At 39.8% G+C, this 24,219-nt stretch overlaps 3 protein-coding genes across 3 annotated transcripts in view; 2 read left to right on the top strand and 1 right to left on the bottom strand.

Moving 5' to 3' along the window:
* The window catches only part of pole (polymerase (DNA directed), epsilon), a 15,896-nt gene extending 11,497 nt beyond the window's left edge, over positions 1-4,399 (top strand). The window contains 13 exon segments of the mRNA XM_020594526.1: positions 1-175; positions 296-516; positions 616-820; positions 985-1,158; positions 1,510-1,635; positions 1,893-2,025; positions 2,111-2,312; positions 2,392-2,523; positions 2,725-2,918; positions 3,052-3,252; positions 3,437-3,562; positions 3,917-4,006; positions 4,097-4,399. The exon segment at positions 1-175 is cut by the window's left edge and continues 17 nt beyond it. Coding sequence (XP_020450182.1) covers positions 1-175; positions 296-516; positions 616-820; positions 985-1,158; positions 1,510-1,635; positions 1,893-2,025; positions 2,111-2,312; positions 2,392-2,523; positions 2,725-2,918; positions 3,052-3,252; positions 3,437-3,562; positions 3,917-4,006; positions 4,097-4,207 — 2,090 coding nt within the window. The 3' untranslated portion in view covers positions 4,208-4,399.
* A 1,426-nt stretch (positions 4,400-5,825) lies between these two features.
* p2rx2 (purinergic receptor P2X, ligand-gated ion channel, 2) lies at positions 5,826-10,723 on the bottom strand. The gene is made up of 12 exons (XM_020594524.1): positions 10,466-10,723; positions 9,770-9,905; positions 9,589-9,660; positions 9,406-9,481; positions 9,217-9,313; positions 8,136-8,216; positions 7,875-8,028; positions 7,530-7,660; positions 7,322-7,412; positions 7,171-7,236; positions 6,989-7,066; positions 5,826-5,996 (listed from the first exon to the last, which is right to left on the bottom strand). Exons 1-12 carry the CDS (start codon positions 10,630-10,632, stop codon positions 5,898-5,900), a joined length of 1,248 nt encoding a protein of 415 aa, XP_020450180.1. The 5' UTR covers positions 10,633-10,723; the 3' UTR covers positions 5,826-5,897.
* Positions 10,724-11,116: 393 nt separating this feature from the next.
* pes (pescadillo) lies at positions 11,117-22,597 on the top strand. Its single transcript, XM_020594575.1, has 15 exons — positions 11,117-11,307; positions 11,527-11,606; positions 13,036-13,189; positions 13,533-13,642; positions 13,888-14,059; positions 14,184-14,273; positions 14,585-14,701; positions 15,740-15,817; positions 16,747-16,836; positions 19,242-19,372; positions 19,478-19,603; positions 20,026-20,210; positions 21,577-21,722; positions 21,820-21,987; positions 22,231-22,597. The coding sequence occupies exons 1-15, from the start codon at positions 11,284-11,286 to the stop codon at positions 22,303-22,305; spliced, it is 1,746 nt and encodes a 581-aa protein (XP_020450231.1). The 5' UTR covers positions 11,117-11,283; the 3' UTR covers positions 22,306-22,597.
* Positions 22,598-24,219: the final 1,622 nt, after the last annotated feature.

The following is a 24,219-nucleotide window of genomic DNA, read 5'->3' as shown; positions in this document are numbered from 1 at the left end:
TGCGGCGGTTGGCAACAGGGATGCCAGTCTTCGAGGAGTTCCCAGTCGTTCCTGTACATGTGGTTGATGAGATCAGCTACAACATGCTGGACTGGCAACGCCATGGTGCCCGGCGCATGATTCGCCACTACCTCAACCTGGACAGCTGCTTGTCACAAGCTTTTGACATGGCCAGGTAGGAACTACATACTGCAGCCTCAGTGAGTCCTCTCTTACTTATTATTTTAATCACCTTTAGTTGGTAGGTGTTGTTGGTTTTAGAGCTTTTAAATCTCATAATGTCTCTTGCTTTCAGGTATTACCACTTACCTGTAGGAAACTTGCCTCAGGATGTGTCCATCTTTGGCTCAGATTTATTTCTGGCAAGACATCTACGGAAACACAACCACCTGCTGTGGCTTTCCCCCACAGCCAGGCCTGACCTCGGAGGAAAAGAGGTTGATGACAGTCGTCTGGTCATGGAAAGCGATGACAAATGCTCCGTGGAGATCAATGCTCAAGGATGCTATTCCACAGGTACGTAAACACCAAGACCACATCAGAACAGAGCAAAAGATCATAAAGCAAGCTGTTTTTCAAGTGCCTTTCTCTGAATTTGTGGAGTGTTTCTTCCAGCATGTGTGGAGCTGGACTTGCAGAGCCTGGCGGTGAACACCATCCTCCAGTCGCAGCATGTCAATGACATGGAAGGTGGAGCCAGTTTGGGAATCAGCTTTGATGTGATACAGCAGGCATCGCTGGAGGATATGATGTCAGGAAACCAAGGAGCAAGCACGCTGGCTAGCTATGATGAGACTGCTCTCTGCTCCAACACCTTCAGGTGTGTAAACATCTGTTAACAACAGAGGCTCGGCAAATATAAACTTGGGAAAGTAACAGTGTATTTTTCATTGTGTTAGACTTAAAGTAGTTCTTTATTGTTTAATGACGCAAGTCATGTTTTATGTTTTGCCCCCTCTACTGTTTACCGTGCTGTATGAGCAGGATCTTGAAGAGCATGGTGGTTGGATGGGTCAGAGAGATCACTCAATACCACAATGTGTATGCAGACAATCAGGTGATGCACTTCTACCGCTGGCTGCGCTCCCCGAGCTCTCTACTTTACGACCCTGCACTGCACCGAACCCTGTACAACATGATGAAGAAGGTCTTTTTCCAGTGAGTGCCAGCTGCTCCCATATGAGTTGGACTTTTTTTTTTATTTTATTTTATTTTTTTTTAAACATTAATCTAAAATTAGTCATGTTCCCATGAACTGGTAAAGTGCACATGCTTTGTTTTTAATCTACTGTTTGCCACTGACTCAGTGCTTGATTTACAGGGTGTTTTTTCATCTTTTGTGTATAATGTATCACACACCTGCATTTATGGGCTCTAGTGAGGGTGAGGATAATTGGGACAAATGTTATTCATGTCTGGGTTCGGTTCATCCATTCATATGTCCTCACTATCTGTTAACTTCTACAGTATCCTATTCCTTCATTAATCATTCTCTCATTCTTATGTCAGGTTGGTTGCAGAGTTCAAACGTCTTGGCTCAACTGTGGTATATGGAAACTTCAATAGGATTATCCTGTGTACTAAGAAGCGGAAAATAGATGATGCAATTGGCTACATAGACTACATCACCAACAGGTAAGACAGTTGCCCTTAGCAGGTAACTTCTCCTTGCATTGTAAAAAGATGTCATCACCTTATTCTTGCATTGCTCATATCCTAACAGTTTTTTTTATGGCATAAAGGCATGCATACATTCATACATTAAGTAAAAAAAAACAACAACTCCTAAATACATTGTGAACCAAAATATCTTATTTAATATTTTATTTTTTGATTCTTTTCATCATACTGTAAGTGTCCCCAAATCACACCCCCTACTATTCCTTTTCCAGCATACACTCGAGAGAAATCTTCCACTCATTGTCCATCTCCTTCTCCCGATGCTGGGAGTTCTTGCTGTGGATGAACCCGGCCAACTACGGCGGTGTGAAGGGAAAACTGCCTTCCAGCCTCTTGAATGGAGAGGTACTTCAAACTGAACCTTCAACCTTACAGTTTATTAGTTTAATTACACGTTACTAAATGAAACCTCCTCCGTGGTCATTTTTAGGAAGGAGCCAAACAGAAGAATAACAGACAAGAGGGTGGAGATGAGGATGACAGCGAGTATGAAGATGAGGCTGAAGCCAATGTTGAGGAAGATGATGGAGAGACGGATGAGGTGGAGGAGCTGATTGAGAGCAACTGGAACATCATGCAGTATCTGCCCCAAACAGCCTCCTGTCAGAAATACTTTCTAATGATTGTGTCAGGTAAAATAATCTCCACAATACAGATTTTCCCCCCTCTCTCACTCTCTACCAAATTTTACATGCACATTGTCCACCACAGCCTATATTGCAGCCATCTACCACAGCATGAGAGAGGAGCTGAGGCGTAATGCTCCTGGAGCAACACCGGTCAAGAGACGTGGAGGCAGCCAGGTTTCCCAGCAAGCAGCGGGGGATCTGAGTGCTCTTCCTGGTAAGATGCTGTTTGGGATGGTGCTTCAGTTACTAAAGACTTCCCGTGTGTCTCTTAGGAGCGTTACATTACACTTATTAGTGTCGCGACAAGCTAGTGTCTGTTACATGTATACTTGTGATGGGGAACTTTTAATCAGATTTAAATAGATTTCCTCTCAGATGTGATGTTTTTTTTTTTTTTTTTAACTCTGCCCTGCAGGAATGATCTCCTTCTCCCAAGAATATGTGGCCAGTGAGCTGACCCAGAATGTTTTCACCATCACTCAGAAAATCCAGAAGAAGGTGACAGGTACCAGGAGTGTCACCCAGCCCTCTGAGATGTTCCCCATCCTGCCTGGTTCACACCTACGACTCAACAACCCAGCACTGGAGTTTATTAAATATGTCTGCCAGGTATACCACTAAATACCACATTACTGGATAGACATGCCAAAAGCTGGACACAATAAGAGGAGTGTTTTTGTTGTTGTTGTTGTTGTTGTTGTTGTTGTTGTTGTTGTTTAATCACATCATCTTTGTTCTTCAGGTGCTGTCATTGGATGTCAATATAGTGAATCAGGTAAACAAACTAAAGAGAGACCTCCTGCGTCTTGTGGACGTCGGAGAGTTTTCAGAGGAGGCCCTGTTTCGTGACCCGTGTAACTCCTACATCCTGCCAGAAGTCATCTGCCACCACTGTAATTTCTGTCGTGACCTCGACCTCTGCAAGGACCCGTCTATGGCACAGGTAAGAATCGAACAACAGAAGAGGAGCACCTGATAATAACACTGATTTTTGTTGTACTTGAAGCTGCTTTAATAAACTGTAACTCACTTCCAGTAACATTGTTGCTTAATATGCCAATATCCTCTGCTTCACTTCAGAAAACTAAATGAGATGAACTGCATATTTTCTTCTCCTCCTTATCCAGGATGGCTCTGTCTTACCTCAGTGGTTCTGCTCCAACTGCCTGACCCAGTATGAGACTGAGTCTATTGAGATGGCTCTGGTAGAAGCGCTGCAGAAGAAACTGATGAGCTATACACTGCAGGACCTGGTGAGTGAAAGATTCAATAGATAAAACTACCCGACAAAATAATTGTTTAGGGTTAACATGTACATAAAATAAGTAATCATTTAAAAAAAAGTCTTAAGCATATGGTAATACAGTACATCTCTTATGTTGCAGAGGGTTGTGGTGATTTTATCTGCATCATCAGTGTCAACAAATTAACATAATGTCCATAATAAGTAACTTCACTGTAATTTGAATAGTGTGAAGCAGTTCAAAGAAATTCCTAGAAACAGAGGAATAAATCTACTAGCTCATGACAAACTGTACCTGAAGGCTGGCACCATTACAGCTACAGTAGCTGCCTTTGTCCAAACATATTGTTTCACTTGATTTTAGGTCTGTACCAAATGTAAAGGGGTGAAGGAAGCAAACATGAACCTCTACTGTGGATGTGCTGGAGACTTTGACTTGACCTTCTCAGCTAAGGTTTCTACTTTCAAATACATCAAGCAAATAATTGTTCCAATTTGACACTATTCTCACAGCTGGTTTTCTCCCCTTCTCTTCCATTTTAAGGGCTTCTCTGAGCAGATCACAGTGTTTCAGAATATAGCATCTCACTATAACATGAGCTTCCTGAAGGAGACCATTGACTGGCTGCTGGCGATGAGTCCACAGATAAGCTAGAGTGCTCACTAAACACGGCGTCCGCTGCAGAGGTCCAGCACTCCCCCAGCTGCATCTGTGGCAACCATTAATTCTTTTCAGTCTGGGAAACACTCAGTGCTAACACTGGTCAGACATGTTGGAAGAGAAATGTTTGGCTGTATATATGTTTGCATTTACTATTATGTCATATTAAAATGTGTGTATTAAAACGTGGACTATTAATAAATATTTAGTGTTTTAACTGTGAGCCTGTTGGTTATTGCTGCTCAGTTTCTTCCCTTTGACTTCTGCTACAAAGGAAACAAACAAACAAATGTTCTGAGTGTCATCCACTCTGGGGACCATTATTACTCAGCAGTAACTAATTATCTTGGCTTCCTCCACACTTGGCTGCCGATTTGTCTGTTGCGGCTTGTGCACAGCCTGTGACCTAAGAGCGACCATTCTTCATAGTAGTAATATGAAAACATCTGGCTTTTCTGGCTGGTTGTGAATTGTTTACTGTTCTTGAAGGTGTGGAGGGGCCATTTGGAACTGGTTGACAATGGTCTTAACTCGCCGTCTCCATCACTTTAACCTCATTGCCACACAGATGGCGTACTGTGCCTGGTGATCGGCATCACCCAGACAAAAAGCTGCATTTCAGACTGAAATGAGGCTCAATTAGATTGGCTCCTAGAGCCTCTTGCTGACATACTGTACTTACAGGTTGACGAATGAAGGACTGAGAGCACTTAGTAAAGCCTGTGACAAAATTCTTTACCGTTTCAGTTGGTGGCCTCTCAGTACATCTTAAATCAGACAGCACTGAGTTTAGGATTGAAATAAGTGAACATGACCACTATCCTTTAAGATACAATGAATATCCAAGTCTTTAGATGACACGTGTCTGTTCATTGTGCTGCTCCATCCATCATGGCAGATATCGATCCACTAGGCTTAAGTCTTAAGTATTTTTTACCATGGACATTTATGTTGCGCTCAGGCATCTTGATGGATTCACGCTTCCCCACAACCTTGTTAGAGAAACCATTTTATGTGTGTTATTTGATTACTGCTCAGTGCTCTCCTCGTTTCCTCCTGTATCTTCTCATGCCAAATGTATCAGGTTGACAGATAAAGGGAATGAATCAGAGTATTTAGATTAGTCAAACAGGGTGTGCAGTTTTATGTTCCTAATGCAGATTCTAAAAACCAAAGGTCATTGTTTAATGATACACTATAGTAAAATAAAGTCATGATGCTTTTATGTTTGAAACCCAATTAATACATGAGCATAGTTCATTTCTTCTTTTATTTTCATAGTTCCATAGTTTATTTTCCTACTATTAATGGTTTAGCTGGTTTCCATACTGAGAATAAACACATTCTCTTAGTACAGTGTTACTGTCATTTGAAATCATGTCAGATTAGAGAGAAATGGGTTTAACTCCACTGTCAAACAGTTGAGAAGCATCAAGGTTTAAGATGATATAGTATGAACTGAATCCATTGCACAGGCAGAGGCTTACAGAGAACCATGTGTTTGTCTTTCGTAAAGATGCCCTCTGTCGCTGTTGCTCTCTGTCACTTTATTCACACTAACAGCAGCATAACGTCCAATACTAGTCTATCTTTGAACTTCAGACCAGAGTTGTTGTCCTTGCCACATTCAGCTGGTGGAGGGTACTCCTCATATTTTCAGCAAGGACTGAAGCATGTGATGACATCACAGCGGGACACCATCTGACAGGTCTGAATGGTTTGAGCCATAGCTGCTGATGTAGCTGAGCTCTGTGGGAATGGGTGCTATGGGCTCCTTGATAACCTGTGGAGGATAAACACCCTGCATTTAGCGAGGATGTTGGTTGATAAAAATTAACATAAACACCTCTTAAACTTCGTCCTGAATATTGTTACATCATGGTTTATAAAAACTGACAATAATCTATCATTCTTCAGAAACACAAGTAGTGAGGTAGTTTATAGCACAGAGCAGCAGATTGATTTCTATCTACAATGCAGCAAAACCTTGTGCGTGCAACATTAATGACAGTACAGTGATCGATAGTACAGTTCAGTGCCCCTGGTGATGCTTTGTTCTGAATGGACATTTTAGAGTAAAGAGATTAACAGTATAACTTTTGCATCAATGTGTGTCTAGCCTTTAGATTTGAGTTATCCAGGACCTGGTTCCCTTTCCAATTCCTTTAAATGGGCAAATAAAGGGGTAATGGTGCAGAGACTCATTCCAGACAAGCTAAGAAAAATTTTCAATACAGTACAGAAAATATAGAGAATCATATTTGAGAATGAGTGTCCCTGATTTGTCATGAATGAAGAAGCAGTGAACTCCCAGTAAAAACTCAGTTTCGGTACAGTGATTGTATTATTTATCACTGACACAAAATAAAATATAAGTACTTCAATCATGAAACAATGAAAGATTACTAGTAACGATTCTCTATGATACAACAAAATAGTAACTAATGCAAAATATATCATTATCTTTTATATAATTCTAGATTCACGGTTATTTAGAAAGTATTTATTAGCAACTCAGTTGTCAGATAGCACCTGATTTGTTCATAATTATTATCTGGTAACTATGATAAAATTTAAACATATTATATAGTATTAACATACTATATTCTTCAATAAATAAATTGGTGTCTATTCTTAAAAATACACATTATTGAGAGTTTTTTTGGGGGAGATAATAAAATCTTTAATGATCAGTATTTTAAAACCTCCCTAAACACAGATGGACCCACACAGTGTACTGTATGTGTTGGTTGAGTATATGATGCTGTTACTCACCTCATCAAACTTTCTCTCACTGTAGACTTCATTCTTATCAATAAATGTCAGCATGATCCAGTCACAGATAACGGTACACTAGAGGGGTGAAATTGGATGAAAGGAAAAAAGTTGGTGATGCAAAGAGCATTAACTGTCACTTCAAGGTCCCGAGGTGAGAAAGGAATGTAGTAGTTACTCACAATCCCAACTGAAGTCATAGCAGTTACTGTGCTGATGATAGTTGGGATGGGACTGAATTTACCAGCCTGCAGAGAAATTACAAACAAATAATACAATGACAGTTGCCACAGTAAGCAGATAACAAACTGAAGTGATGGAGTATCCACTCACATGTCCATGAACTATGACATCCAGACGGATGCCGTAGGCCTTGATAAGTGTTCGAGACTCTACCCCGTCCTTACTGTAATATTTGGCAAAACTGGACAGTTTCACAGAAATCACAAGGGTAAAATCAGGGAAACTCACCACAAGCCAAAGTGAAGACTACAGTTTAAAACGCTGAACACAAAAGGCAGTGTTTGATGTTGGAGCTCACCTGTAATAGTACCCGGAGTTGGCCTGATCCTTTCGGAGATCAAGACGACGGAAGGCATAAGTAGGTTTACAGTGTGAAGGATCCAGGTCCAGGTTACAGTTCCAGTTGATGAAAACTCCTATCACTCCTCCCTGAGCAAAGACACCAATGATCATGTCATAAGCAATGCTACAGTATTACAGTTTAAGTAGGTTTGTGTGCCATGCTTAAAACCTCAAGGAGACAGTGTGTTTTTCAATATACTGTAAGATACATATATACAGTAAAGACATCCTCAACATTTAAAATTAGAAATCTTTATGAATGAGGACAATGAACATTTTGTGGTGCAGGACTCATACTCACAGTCCTGCAGAGCTCACTGAAATTCTCCCTTGCTTGAGCTGCGATATAACCCAAGCGGAACTTTGGACAGTAGGGCTCTTTCTCTTCATCGTAATGACACTTATTGAGGTATTTCTGCATATCACGCTTATTTGAAGCATCTTTGATATTTCCCCTACCAAAGACAAGAACAGGAGTTCTTCTGAATCTCTGCAGCTCTGATGCCCATAAGCACAGCTCCAGTGTGTGTGTGTGTGTGTGTGTGTGTGTGTGTGTGTATACCTCAGCACTTTAAATTTGGGGAAGTGGATAGAGTTCCTGATGAACACTGTGAAGTTGATGGCCTCCACTAATTCTGGCTCTCTGTTGAGGACCCCAAATAAAAAGAGTAAACTTATTACCAGCAGTTGGTTTCAATTAAAGAACCTATTGCTATAGCAACTGCTGGCACAGCTCCATAGCAGTATCCAATTAACAGACATTGTTAATCCACCATTTTGTCAGATTTGTGACTAAGCAAATATAGACAGACATCTTAGTTGTACTCTCCAGATGCCCTCTTTTGTGCATTTTTGCCTCTCAAGATTGTTGTACTGGGGCAACTTGAAATGCATTATGGGTAGACGCTGTTGTTGTTGCTAGGTAACACTGTTACCGTCATATGCTCATGCCAGCTGAATAAATGATCAATGTTCAGTCAGCATCCCTCATAATTACTGTTACACAGGTGACTAATGAAAGTCAGTCAATAAAACCCTCAGTGGAACATTGTCTGATTGTCTGTTGTTACTCTTTTATTACAGTTGTTTTGTGAGTGCTTGTGCTATAGCCTACTGTTTTAGTTTACAGCTAAAGACTGCTCAGTTTACTGCTAACTATGCTAAACATTATGAGGCTAAAGTGTCGCTACTCTGGGATGTTTTTATACATTAAATATTGTGCTGTAAATGCCTTAAAACTAGTCCATCAATGGGTCTAACTAGGTTTGAGGGCATGAGCTCCCAACTTTCCAAATAGTTTTCTATGAATACATTTTAAAAGGCCTGAGGATGTAGCCTATGGTAAAAGAAAATATCTGGCATATCGCAAAAATGTAAACAAAGGTTTGAAAAAAATAATATATAATTCTCGTAGCAAAAATAGGTTTCTTCTGATTTCCTATTCTGTTAATGGTCTTATTAGCCCTCAGATTTATTTTGCGACCCTTTGGAGGGTTCTGACCCCTGGGTTTGGAACCACTGGTTTATGGTATATCATCTTTTTTCTGATTTGTAATCATTTGCATTGTGTATCATCTGTTTTGTGTGTCATCTTGTAAGCATTTACATGTGTTATGATTTGTAATCAGTGTTATGTGTCCTACCGTACTACAGCGTACTCCTCAATAGGACACCAGGTTTGGATCTCACAGGTTTTAAAGGTTTCGTTGTAGTACTGAACACATCTGCCGGTCCTTGTGCCTGTAAGAAAACATTTAAAATAGATAGAAAAATGAGGTAGGTGCAGACCCACTATGCATGTGGAAATATTTTGTGAGAAATAAAAACTGTACCATGGCCATTAAAGTCAACCTCCCCCTGGACACAGTCAGAGTCTGTCGTACAGTTGGCATTGGCAACTTTGAAATACTGAAGTGAAATATGATGGATGCTCAGTCATGAGACAATAAAGGTGTCTGTGTAACTGATACATGTATTAAAATGCATTTTCCTGTAGGCTTAAGTTGACCTCTTACCTCAGCGCAGGTGCCTTGCCTCTGATCATATGTGACGTCTCGTCTCAATATTGTACTAATCACATCACCACCCTGTAAGGAAATATAAAAAAAAACAGTTGTTTACTCTAGCATGTACATACAGATGGTAGGGGAAAGGTTATGTTCTTGATTATGCTGCAGCATTTATTCTACATCTTACCTCTGAGGGTCGAGCATACTCTGCAGTGTCCAGGATATGATCTCCATGAACTGCTGTGCCTTTCATGAGAGTGTAAACTGAGCTCTCTGGACGGGTTTCACTTTCTTGGTATGCTTTCTGACTTATAAACACATACCTTCAGGATGTTAGAACAGACAGAACCAATATCTGTTATGACGTCAGTTTTTATTGAAGGTTTCGTATTACCCTACAGTAGATGTGTTCAGCCCCTCCACCCCTTTTTTTGGATAAAGCCAAAAAAAGAATGAGAAAACATATTTCAATAATAAAACCCAAGACATCTAATCTAAGAAACAAGCTCTAAAAAAATAAAATGAATAGTAAGATCTTCACAGACTCTGGATCTATCAAAACCGTTCACCCCAGATCAAATAAAATGGATGCTAAAGAGAGAGAAACTCAATAATACTTTTTGTCAGTACTGTTTTCATGTCCTGTATTTGTTTCCCATTAGGGAAGCATTCTCCTCAAACTGCAATTTAGTGTTTGGGGATTTAAAGTCTCAGTGCGTTTGTTAAATCTTATATATTTGATTTACACACAAAAGCATATTGTTGGCAAATTAAGATTTTATACTTTACTGTAATTCCTAAACAAATTATTAACAACAAACACATCTGATAAGAAACTTACAAAATCAACATGCTGACGTTACCTAAACTACTAAAGTCTTACCAGATGAAATAGGTGATCACAAGAAACTGAACGCCTCTGTAAATCACTCCAAGAGTTTTATTTTTAACCACCATCACCTTTGGGGTCTCATAGTCCCAGAAATTTAGAAAATACTCCTTTATAAACTCCCGTAGTCCCATGATGAACTTATGAAATGCTTCACACATACTCTGATGCCCTTGCAAAGTCTAATTTGTCAATTTCTCTAGCTTTCTCCTTCTCTCACTATTTCTTTTTCTCACTCTGTGCTCCTGCTTAGCTCCCAGTCTGTATTTCGCTCAAGCATCCTTGACACCAGAGAGAGTGAGGGAGAAGAGGACGGGGGTGGGGTTTGGATGCATTTCCCTTAATGTAAATTTGTTTTGATGATTGTATTGTAAGCTTTACAATGGCTTTATATGACCAGTCTTAAAGTTTTGCATAAGAACTTAATTTGTATGCAGTGTTTCCCTGAATAAGCAGAATATGTTTCATATGTTTTTTAATCATAGGGCATGTCAAATTTAATGAGATATTCTAAAAGTTGATGCGCGTACGCACTGATATAGAGCAAAATCAAGATAATGATTTTATTATTTATTTATTCGACTTTGGTTGCGGTTCGTTTCTTTCTTTGTTTCTTTCTTCTTTTTTATGCAGGCACTCAAGTAGCCCACCTCTGGGTCCTGGTTGCTACGTGCTTTGGACGTCCCTGCGCATGTCAAATGACACGTGCATTTGCTGTGGTTGATATTTTTTGGTGCTAACTTCTTAACTTCTTAATTTGAGGACAGTTAAGTTTTTCGAAATTCGTGTAGTGGGTCACATATCATTTTTAAATGGGAGGTATTCAAAAGAAAAAGGTAAGCGTGGGCGTTGAGCTATTGTCAGGTCCAGGCACATTAACACCGATAGTAGCTTGGCTGGCTAGTTAGCCAACGGAGTTAGCTAAGCTAAAGTTTGTTTTTCTGAACCAGAAAACCCTGTTGGGTATAAAGAAGCATCCTGTTGTAACCTGGTTGTGAAATGAAGTCTTATGGTTTGCGGGGAGTTTATTATGAGGCTCTATCCTTGTTCTGCAGTTTGAGAGGGGCTCTGCCACCAACTACATCACCAGAAACAAAGCTCGTAAGAAGTTACAGCTGAGCCTCCCGGACTTCAGGTAACATTACAGCACTGACTGTTGGCGATATGCATAACACTGTTAACAGTAATACATTACCCTTTAACACTGCTGCAACAGATTTGCATTTTATGAAATCTTTATGAAGGACAAAACGTTAAGTTTATGTTGACTCTTTTACGGAGGAGTTGATTCAAGTTTTTGGCCACTTCGAGCTTTCGGTGTTTCTAATGTTTCATTTCTATCAAAATATCAAACATATGAGTGTGACGCAGCACAGTTCAACAGGACTACAGAGCAGCCTCTGATTTGGTCATAAAATTAAGACACCACCTCAAACTCAACAGTATAGACTTCATGGGGTAGGGTGTACATAGAGTGAGGAAGTCCGACTGTGGTGGCGCTAATAAACTGGCAACTGAGTATATACTGACACTTTATACTTTTTCTGAAATGAAGTTGAAAAGAAGAACTATCTAGGGAGTACTGTTTTGTGACTAATGCTGTGAATCATATACTTTGAAAAATTAAGGTAAATCTGAGCTTGGCATGAGACAGTTCTGCTCCTTAATTTGCAACATTGTCTGCAATAATTAAATGCAATTAGATATATCAAAGTGAACTACCATTGTAATACAAATAAAGAGATCTTTAATGCATTTCTAGTGTCAGGGGTGCACCAAAGATGGTTTCCAGTATTTATTCATCTGCAGGTTATTTTTTTTTTATTTGCTTATAAAATTTCATAAAATGGTTTTATAAAAATGCCTGCTATAATTTTACTCTAATCAAGGGCAACATCTTGATCTGCCCATCACACTACAACCCAAAGATATAAAATATGCCGTTTTGTGACAAAGAAAAATATCACTGCATTTTGAAGAGCTTGAAACAGAAAATGTCATTTTAATTAAAGGTGCATTAACAAAGATTTTACACTTTGTCTGATAAAATGGGACAGGATGGTGTGCCTCTCCACTGTACCACCTTCCTCCATGACACTCTGCTACCTTACAGCACTTATGTTGTTGTTCCATCTTCTCTATCATGTTGTCAAAGTACAGTCTTTCAGTTAGCCCAGTTTGCCACCTAGTGAAGGTTTTAAGAAGTGTTTTTCAAACCACAAGTAGTCATTTCAAATAGCCAGGCATGAAGGAGCTCTCGTTGGCTGAAAGTCCAAAACATTCCCTGCCAGAACCGAAGAGGCTGTGTTCTTTTGCACAGAGAGAGCAAAACCGAGGATTAACACCAGTTTGGCTTTTTGAATCTGTCAAAGGACACCTGTTTGGTTCAGATGTGGTGTTCTTCCTTCTGGATGCATTAGCATCTAAAGCTCAGTTTTTTTTAGCACTGCATTGATATATATCATCACAGGGTTCAGCACATAAATTGATCCATATCAGGATATCTGACTGGCAGGATGGAGCCACATCACGGACAAATGATTCCTGATGTTCTTAATTTTCAGGCGACTGTGCATCCTCAAAGGCATCTACCCTCATGAGCCCAAGCACAAGAAGAAGGTGAACAAGGGCTCCACAGCTCCGAGGACCTTCTACCTGCTCAAAGACATCCGTTTTCTCCTGCATGAGCCAATTGTTGGCAAGTTCAGAGACTATAAGGTATCATAGACATGTTTTGCCCTTTTTTTTTCTTTTTCTTTTTTTTTTTAATATCAAGTTTAACACCATCTTATGAACATGCCTATAAGCAGGGGTTGATGTAGTTAATTTGTTAAAGCATCTTAAGTTTTTTTTCTTGCTTCCATACAAAGAGTAAATCATTGGAGTCGATTCAAGGGAAATCTATGGTTCTAGAATTAAATATGTTCTGTTTTTGTAAATATAATGTGTACCTTGTTATAGGAAATTCTTGTTTCTCTAGTGGTGCCTTTTACAGTAATGGTATAAAATATAAAAACGTATTGTCAAAGTGTTCTAAATACTTTCTTATATATCTTGACAGGTATTTGTACGCAAGCTTAAAAAGGCTTATGGAAAAACAGAATGGTCCACAGTGGAGAGACTGAGAGAGAACAAGCCGACCTATAAACTGGACCATGTCATCAAAGAAAGGTGAGTCGGTAATCATTTCCACATTCAACACAGGAGGGCAGGGCATGCTTGAGTGATTGTTCTCTGTGTCAAGTCACATGTTAGTAGAAATCACTGGGAACTCTGGGGAAAGGCAAAAAAGGGCACGTAAGCAGTTTATAGATTTGTCAGATTGCTAATACACCTTTTTTCTTTTTTTAGGTAAGAGATGAAAAAGTCATTGTTTGAAGCTATGTTGTGTCAGTGGTGCTCCTATTTTGCTGCAGGTACCCCACCTTCATCGATGCTCTCCGTGATATCGACGATGCCCTCTGCATGTGCTTCCTCTTCTCCACCTTTGCCCGAACAGGAAAATGCCACGTTCAGACAATCCAGCTGTGCAGACGCCTCACTGTGGAGTGGATGAACTATGTGATCGCATCTCGAGCTCTCAGAAAGGTGCCAGTGTACACTGTCCAGCAACCACGAGGCTGCTTTATTTGTTTGACATGTAAATAAAATGGGGCTATATGATATGACTAGAGTTCACTGACCTCTGTAAATACTTGTCTGTTCCTGACAGGTTTTTATTTCCATCAAGGGACTGTATTATCAGGCTGAGGTGATGGGACAGCTTGTTACGTGGCTGGTACCATATCAGTTCTCCCATGATGTAAGTGCATAATGATGAAACGCAGTCACTTTATTACTATGGGAATACGCTGAAGGTGACACAGCATTTGAACCCATCATAAATTTCACAGTGTTGCAGTCATGCACAAGAAAATTAAGGCAGTGTTTGTTAATGAAGTGACGTTACACGTTTGTGTAAAATCAGTTAACATGACTTCCCTGAGCTGTTTGTGCACTCCAGAGATTATAAGTTACCGTAGACATTTGATCCTATGTTTACTCATTTTACCATTCAGACTTGGTTAAACCTTTTGGGTTTTTTTTTTGTTTTGTTTTTTTTTGCACTTTCAGCACCCCACAGATGTTGATTACAGAGTCATGGCAACATTCACAGAGTTGTACACCACTCTCCTGGGATTTGTCAACTTCAGGCTCTACCATTCCCTCAACCTGCTCTACCCACCAAAGGTATCCTTAACTCTAAAAGTATCACAAAGGTTTTTCTCTATATGTAGGTACATGTTGCTTTTATCTTTAATCATGGGTGGTCAGTGGAATGGTATGTATATTACCATAATTGTTACAGTTGTTGTGGCTTGAATGTGATACAGACTAAATTAATTCAGACAAATCATCCCAATTTAAGTAATCATTTAATTTTACAATTATTCTGAACAGAGTAGTAGGTAAATAGGTAATCTCGTAGTTAGGGAACAGAGAACAGAATCACTCCTCCTGCAATGGAATAGATACAGTATTAAATAAGAAGATTGCCACAGAGTCAGTCAGTCTTGGTCAGGGGGTCCAGTCAGAGTCCCCTACCCAGGCCCGGGTCCCAAAGAGCACACAGCACTGTCACAGTAGCATTCTCATCCTTTTTTCTTCCCTCTACACCCTTCAGCTTCACTGTTTTTATCCACAGCTTTTTTTTAGGCTGTTGTGTCAATTTCCAAACTTGGCTTCCTGTCTCCAGTTTTAGGAGACAACACACTGAGATGTACTTCAAAAACAGGAAACATTTGGCCAAATTATGTAACCTCATTGTTCACCTCACATGAACTTTAAAAGTTAAACCATAAACACTATTCTATTATATATTTTTCTTGTATTTTTGTGGCATCATGTGGACAGCAAAGTAAGAATTTCATTGTACAGGGAAACACGTTTCCTAACTGCATATGACAAACACTTTGACATAATACATATTAACATGTAACTTAAACCACTACACAGTACTAGCGTTAGTTCTGATGTAACTCATAAATGAATTCAGAGTTCACATTAATCCCCAGGATTCAAATGGCTATGGTATATTTTAGGCTAAGATCTTGTAGTTTCCAAAAATATGTCTATGTATATCACAAAATATTTTATTTCAGGCAGATTTAAGATTTAATTTGTGATGATGTGAAGTCATACATAACAGTGATATTAAATGTGTGTGTCTGGCTCTTTGGGTACCTGTTTCACACCTATTCTCTGTTAATCTCATCCCTTCTTTTGCAGCTGGACAGTAAGGCGGTGTCAGAGCTCAAGGAGGACAATGAGGATGACTATGCCATGAATTCAGAATGCTACATAGAGGTGTGGCTCTTTCTTATCTACTATTCACCCAGCTTGTATCGCTTTTAGATTTCTGCCTTGACCTTATTGCAATGGAGGTGACTTGAATAATGTTTATGGCGCTCATAGAGTAACCATGACATGATACCTGAAAAAGACACTGCTGTGCTAAAATGTTTTTTTTTGTTTTTTGTTTTCTCAACCCTGTGAGCAGCACAAACAAAATCCCACTGAATTCCATTGTATTGTGGTAGAGGCAGAAACCTCAGATATGTCAATACCTGGAAAATATTGCAACACTTTTTGCATTTCTGAACGCCACCAATTGTGACAGTACATTGTTTTGTATTTGAGGAAATTTACATGCAATGTAAGTATTCTTATATTCTTGTTACAGCTACATTAATATTCTGCTCATTGCGGCTGTCCTGTAACACTTTAAAGCTGTATTCAGACAGACCTTTTCCCTGCATCAAAAGGTGCAGGGGGTGGTGTTGGTGTGTTGTTTTATGTAACGGTGAGACAATGAAATTTTATCCAGGAAGTCCATTTAGAGAAACAGATTTGTGTTTAAAGTTTGAGAGACCAAATCACAGCACAGCAGGTTGTGGTTTGTAATACTCTCAGACAGGATTTTACAACTTTAGAAAGTTACCTCGTGCCAGCTGTTTTATCTTTGGTTTGATCATCTCAAACAGCAGAAATGCAGCACCACTGCTATAAATAATCCACTAGTAATGTGTGTTCGCATTGTAAGGGATATGCCAATGTGTAGGAAATGACACATCCTTTTGGACATCATCAAAGAAATTATGTAAGCATGTGTGATTGAGGGGAAATTTCAGTTGTTTAATCTTAATCTAGTTGTTCACAGTAATGGTTTGTAAGTGTGCCTGTAAGTACACAGATTGGGGATTGTTGCTCTAATCCTGTTGTTTCTGGCTGTGCAGAAACTGTCAGCTCTGAGTGCCAGTCTGGCACGGGTGGTGTCTACTGCAGAGGAGGAGGAGGCTGAACTCGACCAGTTTCCTGTTGATGGAGTAAGTAATATAGCTCACAACATATGATTACAGTTGTTTTTGGCAGCCTGTTTTAATTTTAGTTTGTCTAGTCTTTGTGTGAAGCTGTCATTTTAGTTTTTATTAGTTTTAGTCACGTTCATACTCTTTAGTCTAGTTTTAGTCAATGAAAATTGTGTTTTAGTCTCTTTTTAGCAATGCAGTTCTATTTAACCCAGTCAGTATAGTATAAGTACCTAGTAGTATAGAAGAAACCAAAAGTTTCTTTTAGCCAAACCCATTTCAAACAAGGGCATCTTATTATATGCCCTTGAATACATCCAATATACATTGTGTGATTTTGTGGCCACATTTCTCCCCATCTTTTTCCACAACACACTGTTTTCTTTTCCACTTCTATGTAATGAAAGTATTTCCAAATGTCGTTTCTTCTTTTTCTACCAATCACAAACCCCGGCCGGCCGGCCATCGGTCCCTTTCTCTGTGTCAGACTTAACTTTGTTTGTTGTCGTCTTCTAAATAATGCCGCGAGTGGGGCTTAAGGAAGTGACGTTGTCTGCGCAGTGCGAACTGATGCGGCCCCTGAAGCGAGACACAGGAAACAGAAATACTGCAAAATAATAATAATAATAATGCGACTAGCAACATTACATATGATTCACTGTATCTGATCTGTTTAAATAATACTGGTATTGAAATTTTGGCAAGACAGTCGTGGTACTGTGATGTGTAATACAAACTAGCACTCAGACACTGCATGTATGTCCTCCGGTACAACATTCACTCAATGGTTCCCTTGTGGAAAAAATGAGATCCAGAATGACACAAAATTTGCCCTATAATCCATGATCTAGATCAGACCCAGATCATCTTTTAACACACCTCACAGGTATGATAGAGTATCTTCATTATAGACCAGGTTATGGCAGACAATATGCATTAAATGGAGTTTTCAATGTTAAGTTTACATGACCATCAGATCCGAAATCCAGATCAGATCCGGATTAAATTTAGTCTGGTGATAGACATTGCCACACCACACATGTCAAATTTCGAATGGTTCTGATAACGTTTGACGGAGATATGAATTTTTAAATGTTTGCCTCATCTTAAAGATAGGGATTTCTGTTTTTTTTTTTCTTTCTTTCTTCTATGACCTTGACCTTTTTCAGCCAAAATCGAACCCCCTCTAGGGTTGGTCCCCACCAATGTCTGTACTAAGTGCACTGATGATCCACCCAGCCATTTGTCTGTAATCCTGCTAACAAGCAAGCAAACAACACACACCTTTAAACATAACCCCCTTGCCCGAGGTAATAAGAACAGTTAAACGAATCGGTCTCTGAGGATGGATGTGAGGTTATATTTGTATCAAATGAGTCGAAGTTTTTGGGGATTACATATTCATGCCTGGTTGCTAAGGATGAAATGTTTCACACCCTAAGAAGCTTGTTTGGCAAACAGGTTTGAGGTTCTCAACTACTGGTTCTGTTCACCACAGGGAATTTTCCAGGAACTCGGTCCTTTTCAATAGTAACTTAGAAACTTAAATGCAACATGAACCTATTTCCAGCTTTGCTTTTCAAGTTGGGACAATGAGTCCCTGCTCTACTCTCCAGTATACCAATGTGTATTGGGTGGAGTTTGCAGTGCAGCACTTCAAAAGCTGTAGCACTGCTGCAGGTAAGTCATCCTCATGGTACACCAATGAATTCAAAGAACTACACAATAACTCCAACAAAATATTGGCGTATTTATCTTTCAGTGGTCTGGTTTCAGTAATTTCCTACGTGAACAAGCACATCATTGTGTTATAGATTAGCTCCTCAGACTTAGTTTTTAGGACCGTTTGGTTGGTTTCATTTTTTTTGTCGTATCATATTTACTGGACCAACATCTTAAAAATTTAGATGTGTTATCTCAGGTTTGTCAAAATAAGTTAGGAGTGATATTGGCAGCCCTGGACACACAGTAAAAAGTGTCACACTGTGAGCTTTTCTTTTTGATTTCAGCTGCTGGGTTAGAGATTAATATTATTGAGGGAAATGCCATTTGAGATGTGTGTTTGGACCTTAGCAATAAATATATTCACCTGATTTCATTCATATAGACACAAACACTCTCAACCAGCTTTTTCAACCTCACAGGTAAATTTTGAGTTATTAGCCATCTACGAGTCTGGATTTTATTCCCCGTGTTATGGAAAAAAAAAAAACACACTAATCTTTTGCCTGGTATCTTAATCCATCGACAACCGGGAAATAATTTATAACACTCAGTAGATTTTGGTACCGTCTTGAAAGTGAAGTCTGTGAAAGAAAGCTGTTGATGCTGATTTTTCATTTTAAACTTATTCTTGTATTCCAGCACTCATGTTTAATAGACACGGGAAAAAAAACAATTATTCATTTAATGCGTTTCTTTAGGAGGACATGGAAAAGATGGAGGCAAGAGAAAAGGAACAGAAATGGCAGGAAGCCCAGAAGAAGCTTTTTGAGGGACTCAAGATCTTCCTCAACAGGGAAGTGCCCCGAGAATCACTGGCATTTGTCATCAGGTGTGTGGGCACTGCTGCAACAAAGCACAAATAAAGAAACTAACCATGTAAATATTGGTCTGATCCGAAACATGCTGTCTTTTGTTTATTGTGGCTGCATTACAGGTGCTTTGGTGGGAACGTGTCCTGGGATAAGTCTGTTTGCATTGGTAGCACATATGAGGTGACCGATGAGACCATCACACATCACATTGTTGACAGACCCAGTATCGATAAGCAGTACATCAACAGGTAAAAGAATGGTCTTGTTTTTCTTTTTGTAGCATCTTCTTGTGTTTCAAACGGGTACAACATATGAGACGTGCAGAATGTTTTGGATTCCTAAATCGAGAAAATGAGTTTTATTGTGGCCCTCTTTCCTTGTACGTTATCATATCCTTTACCTGCTTTAAGGGATGTCTTTCTGCTCTCTTGCTTGATTGCAACCCTGTTCTTTATCATGTAAGACAGGCCGTGTCCTTTCTATGCCAGCTCGCTCTGAGGGCTCCCTTGTCCCCTAAATACGTTTGAAATAAATAAATGTGTATCTTATATAGCAAGCAGGTAAAATCCTCACCAAAGAGTGAGGTTCTGATTATTTCACATCAGAACAGGGAAATATGCAACACTTGTTATAGTCACAAGAGGCTATTTTCATATCCTTGTTGTTTCAGGTACTACATCCAGCCCCAGTGGGTGTATGATTGTGTCAATGCCAAAATCCTCCTGCCTGTGGAAGACTACTTCCTTGGAGTGACTCTGCCCCCTCATCTCTCGCCATTTGTAGAAGAGAAGGATGGTGACTACATACCCCCTGAAAAACTGAAGATCATGGCCTTACAACGTGGAGAAAAGCCTGGTATGAATGGAGGCATCTCCAAGTGAACTTTCATGATGCCTCTGTAAAAACTTCAAACACACTTTTTCACATTTTATTTATACCATGGTATGAAGTGGAGTTCGTCATCCAAATGATTTGGATGTTTCCCAGGTCCTGTTGCTGCAAAACAAACCCAGTCATCACCCCTCCACCATGCTTGGCAATTAAATGTGAGGTGTTTGCGGTAAAGCGCTGTTTGGTTTTCACCAAACACGATGGCCAAACAGCTCCACTTTGGTCTCACCAGTCTAACGGATATTGTTCCAGAACTGCTGTGGTTTGTTCAGACTCAGTTTTGCAAACCTAAGTCGTGCTGCCGTATTGCTTTTGGAGAGAAGGGCTTTTTTCCTAGATACCTCTTTGTGAAAGCCATACATTTTCTAATTCTGCTGTCATGACCATAAACATTTGATGCACTTACAGAGGCCCACAGGTCATGCGATGAAGCTCTCTGTTCATTAAACAATCTGACCATGGACTTTGCTGGGGTTCTTGAAGCCTCTCATCTGTAAACGGTCTTTCGTACTGTAGAGTGGTTGATTTCAGATTGTTTGGAGATGGCCTTGTAACCCTTCGTGGACTGATGAGCAGCGATAAGTGCTTCTCTGAGGTCATGACTGATGGACATGAGATAGACGCACACTTCCATGCTCCAGAACAAGTTCTGGTTTTATAGAGGTAGCCACATTTCTTAATGATTGACCAGTCCTGTGCTCTCGATTAGTAACGCTTGGCGGCTGATTACTCTCTTAATGATTGTTGAAGTAGCAAGGGTGTACTTTTACTTTTCTACCTGGTTTCTGAATGCTGGTTTACTTTTGGGAAACAGTGATCACATAGTGAAATTTGTCATGTTTGTAATAGAAGGTGGTGAGGTCCACACAATTGTTTCTGTAGCCCCTGATGAATAAGAATATATAAGTGAAGGAGGGTGTACTTTCTTTCTACCATGACTGTAGTTTAAATTCTGAACTAGACCTGCAAGCAGTTATGCATGTCTGACCATATGGTCTCTGCTTTATTACTGCTAATTCAGGAAATTGTGCCTTCTAAAACAAATCAGCTGCACCCATAATAAATTAGGTGCATCATAGTAAAGGGGTTAATACATGCAAGTTAAATTGCATTGAGTTTGATATTTGTGATAAATTCAGCTCACTTTATAGATATTTCATACCAAAGAATTTTTGTAGCCTTTATTTTTTTATTCCTTTTTGTTCTGAAACCCTTATCACCACTGTCTGGTCCATGTTGTAACAGAATGAAAAACTCAGTCTGAGCAGTTTTTATAGGCACTGTTGATTCAAAGGTTATGAACACAATTTAAACATTTTTTCCATCACAGCCCATGAACAGGAGGAAGACAGTGAAGAAGAAGATGAGCAGAGCGAGGATGAAGAGGATGAGGACGATGAAGAAGAGGTAGACGAGGAAGAAGATGCAGAAGAGGAGAACCTTAAGAAAATGGAAGAACAGAAATCCCGGGGCAAGGTAGGAGACATCTGATCTATCTTCTTTGAGCCCAGAGTCATCTCCTGTTTTTAGAAACTTGTGGAAGCCGACTCATCTGTCGTCTTTTTCTGTGTAGTCTCCACAAGTCAAGGTGACACCAGGGAAGGTTAAGGTAGAAAACCCAGCACGCTTGGAGCAGGAGGAAAAAGCAGAGGAGAAACGTCTTGCCATCATGATGATGAATAAAAAAGAGAAGTACCTCTATGACAAGATCATGTTTGGAAAGAAGAGAAAAGTCCGAGAGGTTTGTTCTATTTTTATTGATTGAATGTGGATTCACGTGTAGATAAGGTTGTTTATGCAGCTCTGTGAAAAGATAAAGTTACATTTTTAACATTGCATCCTGTGTTTTCATTATCTGGCATCCTTATCTCGGACAGAGAATATTTAACAGTATGGTGTAGCTGCTGTGAACATGCCTATCCGGTCACTGAACTCTAAAATGCTCATGTAACTGGCGTTCATTCCATTCGTTGTCTTTTTACAGGCTAACAAACTTGCTGCCAAGAGGAAGGCCTATGATAATGCTGAAAAGGCAAAGAAGAAAAAGACCAGAAAGTAACTCCAGCTGGCTTCTTCAGACCAACTTTATGTATTTAACTTCAGGAAGTAGTGTGTGTTACTGGTTGACAAACATGTATGTGCATTAGAGAGTTCTGCGAGTGTGTTAACTTGTGCATAATTTCTAACTGAAATGCAGGATGTGGCATATGCTTGTGTAATTATTCATGTAAAAGTGTTTCCTTCATTGTGTATGCATGAATTCTGCTTTGTTTTACAGTACACAAGATATGTATTCCACTTTATTTAAAGATTTGTACTTTAAAGTGTAAGTAAAAACAACGTCAAGTCTTGTGATCTTGAAACGGTGAGGTGAAGTTGTTCTTTAACTGTTGTGATGTCATCTCACTGCATCACTGGGCAGCATTTTCAAGAAGGATCAGTTAATGTTTAAAGCAAGTCACAAGTCTGCTAATGGATCTGCCTTTAATTGTCACATTTAACAACTGGGTATGGGCCAGAAGAGATTCTCACAGGGTGGAAGTACAGTAGGTCTGACAAGACTTAGAGGTCCGCACCTGTGCAGTGTGCAGAGGCTGTTGACACTGTGTTGATGTTGGTAAGTCACTTGAGTGGTTGGTCCACGATGTGGGCGTTCACGATGAATGAGCATAAAGAGATCCTGCTGTGGACCAAAGGCCGGGCCAGTTATGGCCTGCACTCAGTCTCCTCATTGAGTTTGTGACACTTCTTGCTCCTCTGTTCCCTACCCTCATCTACATTCCATGCATGCCCGCCCAGTCTGACTGTCAGCCTGTCACTCCGAGTGCCTTGAGACAAAGGCATGGCCTGCTCAACAAAAGCAACAGTGTTGTGCCTAAACATTATAGATGTGGGACGCAAAGCATGAATCCACTGTCCCTCCAGGAATCAGGGCAGCAGTGTGGTGAGAGAGCTTTTGCATACTATAATGAATAACCCGCTAAAACCACTTTATCGCTAGATCCTGCCATGCAGAGGCAAATTGTCACTCATTTTGAATGTTCATTTCGGTCTCTACTGAAATGTTTGTGCTGTCTTGCATGAGATTGTACAACCCCAAATCAGAAAAAGTTGGGATGGTATGTGAAATCAAAATTAAAACTGAATATAGTGATCTTTAAATCATCTATGTCCCATGTTACATTGAGAACAGCACTGCAGTGCATTATTTGATGTGATACCTCATCAATTTTATTCTTTGTTCAAAATAACTCAGTTCAGTTCTGATGCCTGTAACGCATTCCAAAAATAATTGTGATGGCTGCATTTCAGGGCCAGTAATGAGGTAGAACAGTGAAATGAAACGTGATTGTAAGCATGTTTTGGAACAAAAGTCGCATCCAAGAAAGGCTGAGCCCTTTAGGAGCAAAGATGGGCCGAGGATCACCAGTTTGCCAACCTATGCCTGAGAAAATTATTGAAATGTTCAAAAACAATGTTCCTCAAAGAAAGATGGGAAGGGATTTTGATATGTCACTCTCTACGGTGGATATAATTAAAAGATTCAAGGAACCTGGAGGGATTTCATTGTGTAAAGGGATCAAGCCTAAGCTGGATGACTGTTTTCTGATCCCTCAGATGACACTGCATCAAGAACTGTCACTCTTATAAGCGATATAACCACACGGGCTCAGGATTACTTTGGCACACCTGTGTCAGTCACCACAATACATAGATACATCTATACATGCTGCTTAAAACTACTGTGCCAAAAGGAAGTCCCGTGTCAACAGTGTCCAGAAACACAATCGTCTGCTCTGGGTTCAGTGGTATCTTGGACGGACTATCACACAGTGGAAACGTGTACTGTGTCAGATGAATCAGTGTTTCAGGTCTTTTTTTTTTTTGGAAGGGATGGATGCTGTGTGCTTTGGACCAAAGACAAAAAGGACCATTCAGACTGTTACCAACAACAAGTCCAAAAGCCAGGGTC

This window comes from Monopterus albus, unplaced genomic scaffold, assembly GCF_001952655.1.
Source record: "Monopterus albus unplaced genomic scaffold, M_albus_1.0 scaffold23.1, whole genome shotgun sequence".
NCBI classification, from domain to species: domain Eukaryota; kingdom Metazoa; phylum Chordata; class Actinopteri; order Synbranchiformes; family Synbranchidae; genus Monopterus; species Monopterus albus.
Note: the sequence above shows the minus strand (reverse complement) of the source record. Positions and strands in the feature narration are given on the sequence as shown.